Source organism: Crocodylus siamensis, chromosome 5 (assembly GCF_052110815.1).
Source record: "Crocodylus siamensis isolate JL-2025a chromosome 5, ASM5211081v1, whole genome shotgun sequence".
In the NCBI taxonomy this organism is placed as follows: Eukaryota; Metazoa; Chordata; order Crocodylia; family Crocodylidae; genus Crocodylus; species Crocodylus siamensis.
This window is the reverse complement of record NC_143399.1, coordinates 133,334,288-133,351,600: the sequence shown is the minus strand read 5'-3', so window position 1 is coordinate 133,351,600 and position 17,313 is coordinate 133,334,288. Positions and strand designations below refer to the sequence as shown.

General features: G+C 41.1%; 1 protein-coding gene across 2 annotated transcripts in view; it reads left to right on the top strand.

Moving 5' to 3' along the window:
• TMEM108 (transmembrane protein 108) overlaps nucleotides 1-17,313 on the top strand; it is a 263,786-nt gene that overhangs the window by 128,500 nt on the left and 117,973 nt on the right. For both annotated transcript variants that reach the window (XM_090046365.1, XM_090046366.1), the window contains exon 2: nucleotides 1,212-1,297. In XM_090046365.1, coding sequence (XP_089902491.1) covers nucleotides 1,258-1,297 — 40 coding nt within the window. In that variant the 5' untranslated portion in view covers nucleotides 1,212-1,257. The remainder of the gene's footprint in view (nucleotides 1-1,211; nucleotides 1,298-17,313) is intronic.

Sequence of the window (17,313 nt, the reverse complement as noted above, 5' to 3'; positions counted from 1 at the left end):
ATACAAGCACACTCTATGTATCTGAAACGCTCTTCTGGGCTAGGCACAGACAGTCAAAAAGCCCAAGGCTGAATCAATTCAGTCTTTGCAGGTTAGTCTAAGATGTACAGATTAAATTGAAACCGAACTGAACAGACATTTACCTTTGATTCAGGAAATGCAGCCACATGCCTGGACTGACTCAGGCTAGAAGCCTGGGGGCACTAGAGCACAGCTCTCTGGCTGTGTGGTCACTTCTTACTGCTGCCCCCAAGGTCTCTGGGATTTGCAGTCCAGAATTACAGCAGAAAGACTCTGCAGGGTTGCTTATCACTTCCTTTTCCTGCTTTCCCGGTGCCTCTGGGATTTGTAGTCCACTTTTGCAGCCAACAGTAAGTTTGAGTGGGGGGAAATGGGTGTCTAACACCTCCTTCTGGCCCCAGACCCCAGCCATGGGTTGCCTGGGGAGGGGGGCAGCCCCCTACCATAGACTGGAATGCATCCCTTCCTGGGCTTGTTCACCCCCACCCCCCATTGTCAGCCAGACCTCACTACTTCAGCTAGGAAGCAGGGGGGTGGGGCCAGACCTGCCCTCTGAAGCAGACAGCACAGCACAGCGCAGCCCAGCCAGAGAGCATGCCAGGATGCTAGGGGACTCTGATTTAACCCAAACTGGCAAAGGTTCTGGGACAGACAATGCATAGACCCATTTGAGCTAAATCAGTTAAGTCTGATACTACATTCAAGCAGGTTTATCTTAAACCAGTTTCAGCCGTTTTGAAACTGGCTTATGTGCACTGTACTTCTGTTCTGTTACAGGTTTAGGCCAGTTTCTGATCACTTAAACCAGTTTATTTGTAACTTCTCTCCCTAGCCCTGCTGTTCCAGTGGTGAACCTCTAGCAAAACATGTAGGAATCATATGAAATGGACAAACAATGATGTGTCAAGTCACCATCACAACACAGGACTCTTAATGCTTCTGATGTGTGTTCCTCATTATTCATCTCAGTATTATGTTTACCGTTTTGATTGCTGCCATAAACTAGACCGATATGCTGTTTCTGGAGCATGGACAAAAAGTATAAACTCTAGTATTGGCAGACAGGTTCTCTCTTATCAGTTAAAATTATTGTTCTCTGCTGTTGCATCTGATTCCATAGCCAAGAGGGAAAATAAATTTTGACATCTGTCTCTCAATAAATTATAAACAATTTTCTCTTTATTTCCTAGACAGAATCATGAATAAACTGGTGGACAAGCAGGACCAGATGATACCATGAAGAGAAGTTTACAGGTCCTCTATTGCCAACTGTTTAGTAAGTAGAAATTTGCCTTTATAGTTACTGTAAGAAATGTATGATTCAGCTCCTTATAACAAAATAGTAATCTATATAAGCACAACTGCACTTTAAGATGTGGATGAACTGGAAAGAGTCCAGTGGAAAACAACAAAAATATTAGAAATTATTACCTAGAAAATATGATATTGGAAGAAAGATCAGACACAGTTGGGGCTATTTAGTCTGTAGCTAATAAGTTTAGTTAAGCACTGGAACAGATTACCTAGAATGGTTGTGGAATCTCTATCCTAAGGATAGGCCAGATAAACACTTGTGTGCCATGGTTTAGACTGGGATGAACCTGCTTGGAGCAGACAGTTTGGACCAGAATACATCTGGAGGTCCTTTCCAGACCTATCTTTCTATTATTCTAAATACAGGAAGCTATGGAGGGGTATACTTAACATTTAGTGCATGAGGAGCCCCACTGAAGTCAGTGAACTCTTACGTACATCCCACTGAAACCCATGGACTCCTTATGTGCTTAAAGTTTAGACAGATGCCTAGGTACCATGCCCAATAAGACATTTAGAAACCTATTTTAAAAGATGTTTTGCCTCCATGTTAGTAGATTCCTATTCAACAGTGTAAGTGTAGAGAAATAATAATCTAAGCCATAAGAATACTGGCATAAAAGAGAGAAGGTGATGATTGTTGGTAGCAGAACACAGTGAGTATCTTTTATGCAACCATAGTTTCTGTTGAGTTCTTAGTGGAGAATGGAAAATAATTTTTTAAAAAGTGGCATGCAAAATATGATCACTGCTTATTATTTTTAGTTATATTTTGCAAAATGGACAAAGTAGATTTTACTGGTCTGCTTCACTATTGTATTTTAATGGAATGAAATATTATTGGGAAATGCATTATCTTCAGAGGTTTAAATTCATACTACTTGAATTTGAAGTATGAAGGTGAGTGGGACTGAAATTCTAGTCCAAAGGAGACATCTAGGTCATTATTGGAGAGTGACGCTTTAAATACACATGGTTAGTATGCAGGAATGTAACTGTTTATCAGTCTGTATGAAATTACTAAGTATTAGCTGGTTTTCTAAATTACTGTAGGAGTGTGCTTCCTCTTGTATTTGTTATCAGAAGTGTGTCAACTCTTTTTTATAATCTCTGTACCATATAGGGTAAACCAGTTGTATGTCCACATTGCAGTCTAAGTATAACTAGACACATACCAAACTTTAACCTGGTAGATAATGTCCAGGTTTCCACAGGGCTCTCTGCACAGGCTGCAAAACTCACTGGAAATGATGGGGAATTACTCAGTTGCTGGTTTGCACTGAGTTCCATGCAGCAACATGTATAGTGTAAGTTTTAGGTGAGCTAGCTATCATGTAAGGGGAACAAACCTCAGCTGGTATAAACTGTCCATAGTTCAACTGACAGCTTAGAGTACCTGAAGACCTCTGTCAGGTTTTTACCCTTTTCTTCATGTTGAGTTCTACTTTACTACCTAAATAATCTAATTTAAGGCAGTAGGGTTGGCAGTAGGGTTACTTGTTAAGTAAGAACAATTTTGAGGAAAGGTATTGGGATCTAGCCTTTAACTGCTCTTAGAAACACTTTTACTGTATAGTGTGTTAATTAGGAATATTAGTATTAATTATTAATATATTAATATTAATAATTAGTTTAATTTAAACTTTGCACCTCAATAGATGTGCTAAAACTGGATCCAACCCAGCCATTCTTACACAGGCAAAATTCACTGACATCAGTAGAAATTTTGATTGGGCAACGATCCTTTCATTGTATGACAGTATGAAAAAGAAATAGCTATAAATCAATTGTTAAACCAGCAATAAGAATAAAAGGGAAGTAACGTATATTAAATCTGTTGTAGTAATATTTTAAAGCCATTCTAATCTTGTGATTCTCATCAAACACCAACATTTAGGAAGGCTCCACTTTTACAGTAAGTATGAAGTTTTGCATTAGCTTTATGTAGGCCCCTCTCTAATGGTAAACACTGGAAAATGCTTGTGGTACTGCACACCCAGTTACAAATTTTGCTGTTTAGTTCTGGTGCTTTCTTTGTTTGGATGGCATTTTGAGGTCTGATCTGTGTACAGAAAAACAGTGGATTAGTAAAGGGGAAGAACAGGTGAACTGTGGGCACGTCTACCCGTTTATTAATGTGCCTTAGATACTGCGCATTTAGTTTAGTATCTGCTTAATAATGTACTAATTAAATGCACAGTACCTAGAGTTACTGCACAGTAGTGTCAGCGTATGGTTACTTATTGACATTTACTGTGTATTAGCCTAATAACACTGTGCAGTAGGCTGCTAGCAGTTTTTCCTGTGATGCGCTACTGCGCAATGTTATTAAGCTAATGAGCAGTAAGCGTCTCGTGTAGGCACACACAGCATTGATATTCTGTGAATAAGAAGTGATGTTGCAAATACTTCCTTTGAAAGGGTGGAATATGAACATACTATTTCTAATAGTAGTTAAATGAACTGCTTCATTTTCCTATATGAATACAATGATACCAAATGCATCTAGCATTACCAAAACTGTTGGCTAAATATGTGGAGTTATCATAAGTAGTTTTTCATTGTTTCTTTTTCATTGGTTGGTGTGTTTGGTTTTCTGGAGCCTAGAGAAAGGTTACTTGGAATTAAATAACTGTGTCAAACTACTTTGCTTCTGTATGTCCAGTTGACATGTTGCTTAAGCTGGGTTTTTTTCAATTGTTTCCCTACCTGTATGAAACTCTTAAAAGAGTGCATTTTACTGAAAAAAAGTTTCTACCTCTCTTGTTGCATCTGTTGCACATGATCTAAATGTGGTAAAGAACATAAGGTGGCAGTTTTATGTTTCATCTGCACAAAAAGGGGAATCACTGCTACTATGCAGCAAAACAAAGAATACATTTATGAGAACACATCAAAAGAAAAAGTCCTCTGTTAGCCTGATTCAACCTTGCCTATGCATCGTGTCCTCATTCATAACTGTTCAAGGAAACTCTACAACGTTTTCGTTTCTACATGGGAAGATGTTAAATTCTCTTTGCAGTGGTTATATGAGGTTTAGGGCTACGGAGAATTGGGCCCTGGATGCTTCTTTTTGCATTCAGTTACATTTCTAGTGTTCCAGCTATTTATTACCTCAGTCAAAAATTATGATGTTATAAACAAAGCTTTTATATTTATCACGGGACCTGTATCTAGAGAGACAAAAATCCTGTCTATACCAGCTACAGCCATGTTTGCTGTGGGTCTCAAGACTGTTTCCCTAAACGATGATTTTTTTTTTCTGGGCACAGTTTTAGATTTTTTTTAGAGACACCATATGAAAAAATGGGAGCCTGAAGTTAGATCTATAAATTGTGAAGCAAGGCAGTTAAACCACTGCCCAGCCCACTAGACCAGATTCTCATCACGTCTCTACTCTTCCTGCCCCATGACTGACCTGCTCAGTGACTTTTTCTGACCACTGCACCTCACTACTCTGTGACAATTTCCCCTTCCTCTCCCTGCCTCTGGTGTCTATGAAATGTTTCCAGGTCAGGGGTGCCTTCAGCTACAATGGGGTCCTAGGGGTGTGTATAATTTTAAATAACAAAGGGGCTATTTAGGCATCTCACTTTCTTTTTCACAGGATGAATTTGATTTAATCAAATAAATTTAAATCATGATTTAGATTACTGGTCAGGAGGCCTCAATTTAATCATTGGTTTCTACAAAAAGTGCATTCCTGTTTGTTATAATCTTAATACATATTATTCACAACTCAGAGATAGATGTAAGTTGCATTTTTAGAAGGTACATGCTATACATTTTAAAGCAATGTTTTGATATTTCTCAGATTAATTTTGCAGCTATAGCAGAAAACTGAATTATGATTTAGTTATTTTAGTTACCAAAGGTAATTGAAGCAGATACTTGTGAAATCATAGATTCATAGATGTAGGGTTGGAAGAGACCTAAGTAGATCAAGTCTGACCCTCTGCCCTGGGTAGGAGAGAATACTGGGCTCAAATGACCCCAGCTAGGTAACTGTCAAGCCTCCTCTTAAAGACCCACAAGGTCGGAGCCAACACCACTTCGCTTGGAAGTTGGTTCCAGATCCTAGCTGCCCTGACTGTGAAATAGTGTCTTCTAATGTCCAGCCTGAACCTATTCTCAAACAACTTATGGCCGTTATTCCTTGTTACTCCGGGAGGTGCACAAGTGAACAGGGTCTTTCCCATTCCCTGCTGGTCCCCCCTGGTAACTTTGTAGATGGCCACCAAGTACCCTCTCAGCCTTAATAAGAACAGGTTCAGGTCCCGTAGCCTCTTCTTATAGAGTCTGCCCAGCTGTCCCCGGATCATGCGAATGGTCACATAGAGGGGGAGGATCACCTCCTTGGCGGATGCATGACAAGGTGTGGTTGGCCTTATTGACTGCATCCTCACGCTGTTGGCCCATGTTCATTTTGGAATCTATAATGACTCCAAGATCTCTTATTGCCACTGTGCTTTCGAGAAGGGAGTTTCCCAGCCTGTAAGTATGCTGCTGGTTCTTACTGCCCAAGTGCAGTACGCTGCACTTGTCATTATTGAATCCCATCCTATTCTCATTCGCCCACCCCTGTAACCTGTCCAGGTCCAGCTGTATCCTGTTCCTCCCAAGCGTGCCCACCTTGCCCCAGATCTTGGTGTCATCAGTGAATTTGAACGGGGTTCTTTTCACCCCCTCATCCAAATCATAAATAAAGACATTAAACAGTGTGAGCCCAAGGACTGAGCCCTGGGGGACCCCACTGCCCACATCTCTCCAGGCTGAATATGACCTGTCCACCACCACTCTCTGGGTGCAGTCCCTCAGCCACTTTGTGACCCATCTGACTGTGTAGGCATCAGTGCCACAGTCGCCTAGCTTTTCAATGAGAATGGGGTGGGAGACAGTATAAAAGGCCTTCCTGAAGTCCAGAAAGACTAAATCCACAGCGACACCTGCATCCAATGATTTTGTGACCTGCTCATAGAAGGCAATCAGGTTGGTCTGACAGGAACTGCCCCTAATGAACCCATGCTGGTTGCCCCTGAGCATCGTCCCCCTGTCGATCGTTCCCAGATATGCTCCTGGATAATCTTCTCAAAGAGCTTCCCCAGGATCAAAGTAAGACTATAGTTGCCCGGGGCCTCCCTCCTCCCTTTTTTGAAAATGGGGACCACATTGGCCCTCTTCCAGTCATCTAGCCAGAGCACCATGAGTGCTCATGGGAGCTAGGGACAGACGTTACACATAAGCCAGTTTAAGTGATCAGAAACTGGTTTAAACCTGTAACAGGAAGGGAAGTGTGGTAGCCCCAGTCAGGGGGGCAGAGACGTGGAGCCCCAGTGAGGGGGGCGACCCCCATGAGGGGGCAGTGTGGAGTCCTGGTGAGGGGGTGTGAGGAGACCCAGTGATAGGGTGGCCCCAGTGAGGGGGGCAGTGTGGAGATGAGGAGGAACCATATGTAAGGGGAGTAGTCCAAGGCAAGTCTCCAGATGCCTAGGGCTGTAATTTGGGCCAGAGGCCAAGGAAGGGGGCTCAGTTCGAGAGATAGGGGTGAGTCCTGACTCCAGTAAGTCCTCCACTGCTGGGAGGCCAAGTGTGGGTTGAAAGTAAGACCTATAGTTGAGCACAATGACGTGCTGCTCCAGGGGTGGGGGGAGTGAGAGTCCCCATGAGACCCTGGAGCACCAGTCATGCTGTGAGTTAAGGATGCTCCGGTGAGGGGTGACCCCAGAGTGGGGGCGGAGATGAAGAATCGGGGGGTGAGAAAAAACAGAGGGCTGGGAGCCCAGTATGACTAAGTATATAGAGTTGCCCTGGAAGGAGCCAGGGCAAGTTTAGGCCTGGTCAGGTAATTGGCTGGCCACTATCCCAGTGAGGGTCATGGGAAAGGCCCAAAAGACAGTACGTCTGCCATCCAAGGTATGAGCTAGCTAAAGCCTATGGCCTAAGGGGCCTGCTCCAAGAGGGGAGCAAGGCAGTATAAGTTGTCAACTCATGAAAGAGACCCTGAGAGAGAGGGTGAAGTGTGAGAGGAGGGTGGTATTAATGTGAGTGTGTCTGAGGCCTGACAATGAGGCCTAACCTTGGTCAGGCTGTAGTCCAGGAGCAGTGTGTCATCTGGTTGCCATCTACGAGGCTTGGGCTGTGGTGTAGGGGAGGAACGGAGCTGCAGATAGTGCCACCTGGCATCAGGGCAAAAATGGGCATCCTCCCACCTTAATTAATATTCTAATTAACAGCAAGTCATGGCAGGCGAGACAGTGGGTGGTGTGCTCAAAGGCAGGTGGGGAAACTAGCACTGTTGCTAGTCGGGAAGCCCTACTTTGCCACACTGGGCAGGGCTCTCTGCTCCACCCCTCTGCTCCCTATCTGGAGCTTCAGCAGAGACTGCAGGCACAACAGAGTCTGCCTGGCTTCCTCCTACCAACCCCCACCCTACTTAAGCAGGGATTCCTCTCCCACAGTACAGACCATAGCCAGCATGTGGTCTGCTAGCTAATGCTGAGAGGTATCTGTGTAAGGCAGACAAGACAAAGGCAGACAGGGCATTGTCCACTTAGGGCTTTTTGGAACTAATCAACAGGTAGCTGGTAATATCCCTCCATTCCTTCCTTGGAAAAAGTTGTTTCAGAAGAGCTTTTGTTTTCCTGATGGGCTGATAAATGCTCTGTCATCTACTCCCTGCTGGCTCCCCCTCAGGTCAGGGACAGCGAGGCAGGAGAACCTCTCCCTAATTAGAGTGTCCTGCTGGGGCATGGCCATGCCTTCCTCAGCTCAGCACTTAGGAAGGGAAGGGAGGGCTACTCTAGCACCCCCTGGCTTCTAGCCTGAACCACTACAGGCATGTGCTGCATTTCTTCAGTCCAGATGGAATGTCTGTACAGTTGCAAACTGGTTAGACTAACCTGCAAAGATTGAATCAGTTTACACTCAGGCTTTTTAATGTCTGTCCTTAGCCTGGGAAGTGAACTATGGATATTTGGGGGATATTTTTGCCACACTGTATTAGGAGGACAACAACAACCATCAGGAAAAACAACAGAAATCTAAATTGTTTTAACTGAAACAACAAGCTTATATATTTTGGATATTTTTCTTCAATGACAAACGTGTAATTATTTTAACAAAATGAATATATGTATTTTTGAATTTTTAACTATTTTAGCTATAAATGTGAAATGTGTTTTTAACAAAAATTAAATAGATTATTTAAGCCTGGTCAACATGAGAAACTTAAAAGACTTGCAGAGAGACTATAGGTCTGATAGCTAGGTAATCAGGTCTGTTATCTCCCATTTCCTTATACTGCTGTTAAGAAAGATGTTATCTCTGGGGACACAAATCCACAGTCTGAGAACTGAAACTAAGCAGCACAGAGATGCTTAATGGGATCTTTTAGACTGAGCACTGAGTTACATTAGGTAGAGTGGTTTTCTTTAATCTTTACTAATCAATAGAGGAGCCTCTGGGAACCCCATAAGATTGGGCCTCTAGTATAGTTCTTGGCTTGTGCGACCTAAATTTTTTCTAAAAAGGTTACATGAATTTATTATCTCAAACAGTATATAATTAGAAGTTATAATCTCTATCCCATGATGATATCTTTGAGCTTTAACTTATCCTAAATTAAAACCATCTTTATGTAGGTTTATTATATCAAAAATAGGATTAAATTTAAAAAAATCTGATTTAAATAAAAAATCTGACTTAAAATTTTTAAAAATCACTTTTTCAGACCAGTAAGAGCTGGTAGTTGCTTAGTACTTGTGAAAATCAAGGGGAATGGTGATGTATAAGTATGCCTGTAAGAGAAAAACCTTACACTCTTAATTTTAGTAATCTTACAGAAGCCATCCTGGTGATACAGAGGAAGGTTTTGTAAACTATTCCAACATGATTATTAAACAGAATACTTGCTTTCACATCATTCAGGACAATCATACTGAAATCATGTTAGGAACTATCTGTGGCTAAGGACAGAAATCACACATAAACCAGTGTAAGTGATCACAAACCAGTTCAAATCTGTAACACAACAGGGCTAGGGACAGACATTACACAAAAACTGGTGTAAGTGATCAGAAACTGGTTTAAACCTGTATCAGAACAGATGTTCAGTGCACATAAACCAGTTTGAAAATGGCTGAAGCTGGTTTGACATATACCTGGTTGACTGTAGTATCAGACTTAACTGATTTGGGTCAAACGTGTTTATGCAATGTCTTTCCCAGACCCCTTTATGCTTTAGTTAAATCAGCCTCCCCCGGCACCCCAGCATGCTCTCTGGCTGAGCAGAGCTCTTTGCTCCACAGCAGAGCTGGCCCCTCCCCTCTGCTTCCTGGCTGCAGCTCTGGCAAAGACTGCAGGTGCCTACCCGGCTTCTCCTGCTCTCCCTCCCCATCCCCACTCCCTGCTAAGCAGGGATTCCACTGTACCCTCTGCCTTACACAGACACGCAGCATTAGCTAGATAAAGTGCTGGCTAGGGTCCATGCTGTAGCAGATGGGACAAAGGCAGACTCAACAGGTACCTGGTAATGTCCCTTTGTTGTTTTCTTAATGGGAACACTTACTTAGGGATGATAAACACTGTTATCAATTCCCTGCTGGGCTGGTCAGGAGGTGAGAGAACCTCTCCCTAATCAGAGGTCCTATGGGGCCTGGCCATGTCCCCCTTAGTTCAGCACTGTGGAAGGGAAGGCAGAGCTGCTCTGGTGCCCCCTGGCTTCTAGCCTGAGCCAACGCAGGCATGTGCTTGCATTTTTTCAGTCCAGAGGGGATGTCTGTACAGTTACCAACAGCGTTAAGCTAGTCAGGTTGGACTAACGTGCAAAGATTCATCTGATCTCAGTTACCAAAAGAGACCCTCAGTTAAAACAATATGCAGACACATTTGGCCCTGGACAGGGATTTTGGGTGTTGCTACTTTACCTTTTAATGATTCGTAATTTATAAATAAGCAATAAAACATGCAATAGATCTCCAAAGCAGTACTGCTTTCAAACTGCATTTTCAAAGATACTAGCAAGCTTAAATCTCCAAGAAGTTTAAGAAAACATAAAAGGAATTTAAAAAAAAAAGATTTTTGCAATGGGATTCTTGGTTAGCAAGTGCTTTGAAGTCACTTGCTGGATTGTGTTGATGAGCACCAATTAAAGCAAAACATGTGTCCACAATTTGCTGCTGCTTGTTCCAGGCACATATTTATGGATGAAGTTTGTTGCCTCTGTAATGATGAACATGCAAATGATTTTCCCATGAGGCTGTGCAATATCCATTTTTTACAAAAAACTAATGTGGCGATTGAAGCCCTGCAGCATCAACCACAATATGTCTGCATTTTCCGTAATAAAACATGCGCACTATAATTTACTGTAGATGCACTTTCCACACAGGAATTTTAAGTTGGATATAAACTAGAGGAAAAATGCAAGTGGAAAAAAAGCAACTGATGAAGCCTATTGTTCACAAGCTGTGAAATTAGGCTTCTCTCTTTAGGCATATATTTTCCTGAAAACTACATGATATTTCTCCACTTTATCTAATTCACTAGGTTCTAAATGGACACGCCTCACTGTAGGATCTGGAAGATAAATGCAAGTGAATAACATAGTTAAAAGTGTTTCTAAATGCTGTTGCCATGTGGTACATTTCCAAGCATCATCTCATTTTTCCAGGTTATGGGCCTGACATAATGCCCACTGTAGACAATAGAACAATTTCCATGTTTAGGTCCCAGAGGCACTATGAAGCTGACTACTTTCCTGGCATTAGTTCTTATTCAATTTTATGGGAGGTCAGTAGAAAGAAGCCTCAGGACTGATGGTCTAAAAGTGGAGATCAAGAGTGTATATATAATACTTTTTTTTTTTCCAAACACTAACTTAATTTTTACTTGGGTCTTTTTGTTTCCTGCTGCCAGGCTTATTGCACTGGACACCCGTAAAAGTCGTAGTCTGGAAGCCCTGGTTTGTAGAGCCATGTATAGAAGCTGAGATATTTATCCATCTGGATCCTGCTCTGATCTTTTCCTTTTTGTATCCTTGTAAGAAGCTATTTATCAGAATTCGCAGATTCATTGGAATCTTACAGGGCTGCACTGTGAGCACTTCTGCTGTGGCTTCAAACTTATGATCTTTGGGCTGTCAACTGTGCACCTTGGTGCCTGAACTACCCCAGTGCCCTCTGCTCTGATACTGCTATTAGATTGTGTTTTTCAAACTGTTTTACACAGAGAGTTCACTTTCCATTTCAAAGGATATTATTTTTTTCCTTCTATTATTGTCACTCGCACAAGCCCTGCAGCTCCCTAAACAAAATGGCCATGATTGGCTGTACCTTGTAATGTGGAATATCCACCTTGCTCTGAATGCTGGTTATGGGGCTCATTTTTAAACTTCTGAACCTTGATCTATTCCTACTTATTCAATTGACGTGAAGTTCATTCGCTGTGTGGCAGTCCACCCCAAACCACTGCTTTGTTAAGTCTATCTTAAACGCTGGGGTGGGTGATTTATTTTCATACATGTCTGGGAAGAGAGAGATTTTGATGAAATACGTGTCAACCAAAGGATGATTCTGAGGGCGTTCTCTAAAATCTGAGCCCCATTAACTGCTAATGACTCTGACTGCTATTCCTATTATTGTTCACTCTCTAAATAAATAAATCTACATTGATGTTCATTTTAAAGATCCTGGAGATTATTTGATGCAGATCATTAGGGGTTTGTTTCTATCATTCACAGGAATATTCTCGTTATTTTCTGTTCAGAATAATGTGTGTTAGCCTCAGTGAACAGTGTTATCTGGAGGTGTTATCCAGCAAGAGATTCCATCTGTTTTACTCAAAACTGGAAAGGTAAACAGCCCCGGGCATCATGTACAAAGCTTCTTGGGATACTACTGAGTTTGAGCATTAGTATCCAAGTCACATGGCTTGGTGACAGACTGCCCATCAGGCAGCTCACAGCAAGCAATAATATGTACTTGCTTCAGTTAAAGATGGTTGTTTGTTTCCCAGTAACAACTGCACCATCTTAAGAGAAGCAGCTGTCATTCTTAGTAACCTGCTTGGGCATGAAAGCTCATTCTCTGCTCAGATACTGTGATTTTTCCTTTGGAAAAAAAAGAATCCAGATGATCTTTTAAAAAGTGTATTTAAAAGTTAACCAAAATGAGTTATGGATTAAATTGTGCATGTGTTTCCAAATGTGTACCAAGCAGTTCCTTGTATTTCAAATGGGTGTATAGATTCATAGATCACATGGCATATTTCTGCTCATTGGTTAATGAGCCTAACTCTTAGAATCAGGTTCTGGATATAAATACTTGTAATGCTGTACTTGCAGTTTGATTCCATGAATATTCACAGGATTTGCTTTAAGTTTTGTTGGTTTGATGACCATTCTTGGCAGTAAACATGTTCATTAGAAAAATTTTCACAGAGCAAACAGAGTTGGTGCAAGGTCATTAAAAAGTATGATTAGATATATGTGAAAAATATTTTATATTATTCATAATTAATACTGTTGATTAATTAGTGCTCGTAGGCAGAGGTTATATCTTTTATGAGACCAACAAAATTTTTGTGGAAAAAATTCTTTAATTGCAAGCTTTTGGGCACAAACACCCTTCATCAGGCATCAGAGAAAAGATTGTAACAGTTCTCCTGGGTAGAAATGAAAGTTCATATTTCATGGTATTTCACAGAGGAGTCAATAGATGGAAAAACCCCTCTGGGCAGCAGTTCCTAGCTGGTAAGGAGACTCAGCTCTCCTGTGAGGATCTGTGATAATGCAGATTACCTTGGACAAAGGCAGGAGCAGGATCTTAGGTTTCAAGTGGTCACAGTTGTTTCCTGCTTGGGAAAATATGAAGATTTCATTAAAAAATTAGCTGAAATTACTACCCCAAAATGACTTGCATATTGTGAAAAATATTCCACTATTCTTGTTGATTCATTGAAAAACATGAGGATGGAAAATAGGACCTGAAGCTATTGATTTTTTTTCAGACTCTAGTTTAAATCCTTGACAGTGAATTTGGTATTAAAAGCCAATAGACAGTTGCAGTGCTACATGGCCTCTTTTTATCCACAGACAGGCAATTTATGCATTTGCACACAAAATTTGATAGTTTGATAGAGTTCTTTGTGTAAAGCATCTTCATTTTTATGCTTATATTGGCTCTGTTTGTATTCGAACCCTGAAGGTTTTCAAAATTAATGAGAATGTGCACAGCCTCCCACTATTCATATTCTTTGAGCATTCTTGCGATGGAAATAGGCCTTTTTATTTACAACTTCCATGTCTATTATGCTAGAACATTGAGAAATATTAGAATATATAGTTACCCAAATCAGAATATGCAGCAAAGATTTTGTTTTAAAATTCCTTGCACTGTTGTTATAGAAATTGTTTGATAAAGGAGAAATGAACCCATAATATTCTTTTAATTTTCTACCAAAGCACCTATATCTTTGTCCTTAAACACTTCCCACAATACTCCACAATAAAACTTTATAATCTTCTATTTTAGATTTAGCATTAATTCTCTCAAGTCTTGCCAGAGATTGTAGAGGTTAGTATGAAATAGGCAAGGGTATGAATTTTGTCACTTTTTTTTTTAAGGTCCATCCATCTGTCACTAATAAAAATCCAACTTGAGGAGGAGTGACTGATTGTAATGTGCAGTCGTGTGTGTGTTTGTGTCTTGAGGCACATGATATCAGGCCAAGTGGAGGATGTAATGTCACTGATAGGCAACTGGGAGCCTGGAGACCAGGAAATGCTGGCACTGTTGAGTTCAGTGGCAAAACTCTTATCAGCGTCTGTAGGTCTACAGTGTTGCCCCTTTCTTTCGTTTCTATCCACAATACGAGGTCACAAGCATTTTGTTTGACATTACAGCAGCCAAGTCTCAATGCAGCAAAGCACTTCAATATGTGAGTCGTCCCAGTAGCATCAAGCAGACTCCCCATGTGGAAGAACTGAGCATGTGCTTAAATGCTTTCAGGCATTTTGTGGCCTCAGTGACGTGTGATAATAGAATTCTTATGGCAGCAAAGACATAGGCATTTTCCGTACATGAATATCCCATTATCCATTAGGATCATGTTACTACAGAGAATTCAGAAAGAATTATTCATTGCTGGACATTTACTGTACATTGTTATCAGATATTCCTTTTTGTCTGAGCTGCCATGTGTATGTTCATTGACAGAATAATTTATATGTCTTTTGTATTTAGACTTTGGGTGGTTTTTTCATATGCTAAAATGTATTTGATTTTTGCAGTGACTTTATTAATCATTCTTCTCTTGTTTTATGAATCATTTCTTTGGAACAAGGAGACATTTAAAACTATGCTGATTTTCCCAGTTTTGACATAAACCATTGCTATAAGGCTGTTGTAGCCAAGTAATCTGGAAACAAATGCACAGAAACGAAGTTCAGTAGTCCAAACTGATCACTGGAAAAACCATGACCTCATAATATCTTTTCCATCCCTAGTTAAAATAAAATTGTATGTCTCCTCTCCAATCTGTTATTATGGATCACTTGTCTACTTCAAGGCAGGAATTGCAGAGGAATTTTACCTATAGACTCTAGCTACTGAATAGGAATACAATCTCTGTTTGCAATGATGATAACAGACACTTATTATTTATGCAGTGCAGTATATATTCAGAGCACTGTGCAAACATTAATCTAGATTCTGATGAAATTGAAAAGTAAATTTAGACTCCAGCCTAGCATTTTATAAAAGTGGAGGAGAGGGGTCTCTGTTTAGCACTTTTAAAATTATTTGGGAGCAGCCGAGACTTCTTCAGAGCTTTACATGAGCCTCATATATGTTAGATCGCTTGCGGTACCCTATATGACTCTTTTTGACTGAGTCACAATCTTCCTCTCAGGTCTTTCAGTTCTCCTGGGCAAATGGGTCATACTCTGTGCTAGCCTTGTATCTGACTCAGTGTTAGCCCCCTGATGTGCTGATAAGCATTGGGGGAGTGGCGCCAGGGTTCAGCCCTGTTTTATCCATTCCTACCCACATGTGCACAGGTGACATGATGACAGCAGGAAGGCTGCTATCACCTTCTTCCTCTCCTTCTCCCCTCCTCCCCCACAACTCGTGCCCCTTCTATTGTTTGTTTTGTTACAACATTGGTACCAACATTGGTACAAAAATACTCCTACCAGAGGAGTAAAGGGGAGATTTGGGCCAGGTACAGACGTTACACTTTAACTAGTATAAGTGATCAGAAACTGGTCTATACCCGTAACAGAATAGAAGTTCAACCCATGAAACTGGTCTATACCTGTAACAGAACAGAACTTTGGCACATGTGGACTGGTTTAAAAATTGTGAAATCTGGTCTAAGGATTTGCCCTCTCCTCATCAAAAGGCACCCCACCAAAATGATGAAATCTAGTCTAAGGTTTGCCTTCGCCCCACCAAAAGGCAAATGTGTGTTCTGTTCACTGTTGATCTAAACTATACTGCTTACAGAAAACCCCATAATTTAGACTGATTCTGCCTCAGGCTTTTTGAATGTGTGTACCTAGCCATCGTGTCCTATGAGTTTCAGACTCATGCGATAGGCCACAATTTGGTCCTTCGTCTTAAAAAATAGATGGTCTTTAGGGAGATTTCTGATATGCTGCGTGGGAGAGGGGATAGTTTAATTTCACTCAAGTACTTCTAGTGATGGAGATACTGCAGTCTGATCGGACCCCTGTCCTGCATTGCTTCCCTAGAGTGAATTATGCAACTGGGTCTGTTTACCATGCAAAATTTGGGGTGAATGATTCACATCAGCCTGAGAACAGTGTCTGTCTCTTAGAGAAGAATTCAATGCACTGCAGATGCCTTCTAAAAATATTGTGGTGGTCCATTTATTGGCAGCGTTATCTATGTCCTGTTCTTACTCTGGGTAGCTGTGGCATGTTGATTGCTCTCTAACTAATGCAGTACTCAATGCATATACATACGTAAGTCTGATGGGTGCTCTGCACATGGAGGTAAAAATTTACACAGATTGACTGTGGAAATTGAGCAATTCAATAGACTCTCTCACTGCAGTTTTCAACCTGGAGAACTTCCATGCTGCTAGGAAGGGCATAAGCAAATCTCTCTCTGCCCTGAAGAATATTGGTCTAAGCAGCATGATAGTCAGTGTTGTTGCTGGTTATAAATCAGTGTAAAGGTGCTTAAAAGAGGTTGAAAATATGTGCGTCTCCACAAGACCCTACATCGCATCTTATTGTTGTTTCAGAGTGAATGATAGAATGTAAGTGACAGCACTTTTCTTTAAAGTGTATGGAACCCAGCAGGGTTTCCAGTTATAATAAGTCTATGTTGTAAATCCTAGGGCTTTTCTTGCAGCCAGACAGTGAGAATCTCTCACTACTTTAACATCAAGTTTCTCAGTCTTTATGCATTTGAAAAAGTCCTTGTTTCTTGAAGCGAGTCTCCCTTGGGAAAGGGAATGATGATTTTGCAATATGTTGTAAAGCATCGGGTGTCACAGCCTCCTATATGGGCTGCATGTTCATTACAGAATCACAGCTTCTCATGGCTGAGGGCATTAACAATTAACATGCAGACACTATAATTAAGATGTCAAAGAGAAAAACGGGAGATGAAGATCACAAACAATGAAAACACCTGACAAGTGGACAGCAATAAGAATATGCTTACAGGGAATGCCATTTGCTCTCTCTTTGCAAATAAGAGGAATGATTTCAACTTTAAAGAATCATGTGGGAGGGGAAGAGAGAAGAAAGTTCCCCAGCTCACGATCTGTTCCTCCCTGGCCTTATAGGTAGAGTGGAGCAGTTCTCTCCCATTTGAATGCTTTTGACTTCATTACCAGTTGGGTTTTGGCACTTTCCTTAGAGCAGTGTTTTTCAACCAGTAGTCCAAAAGACCCCTTGCAGTCTGCAGACTGTCTAAGGGGTCTGCGAAAGATGACTATGATTAA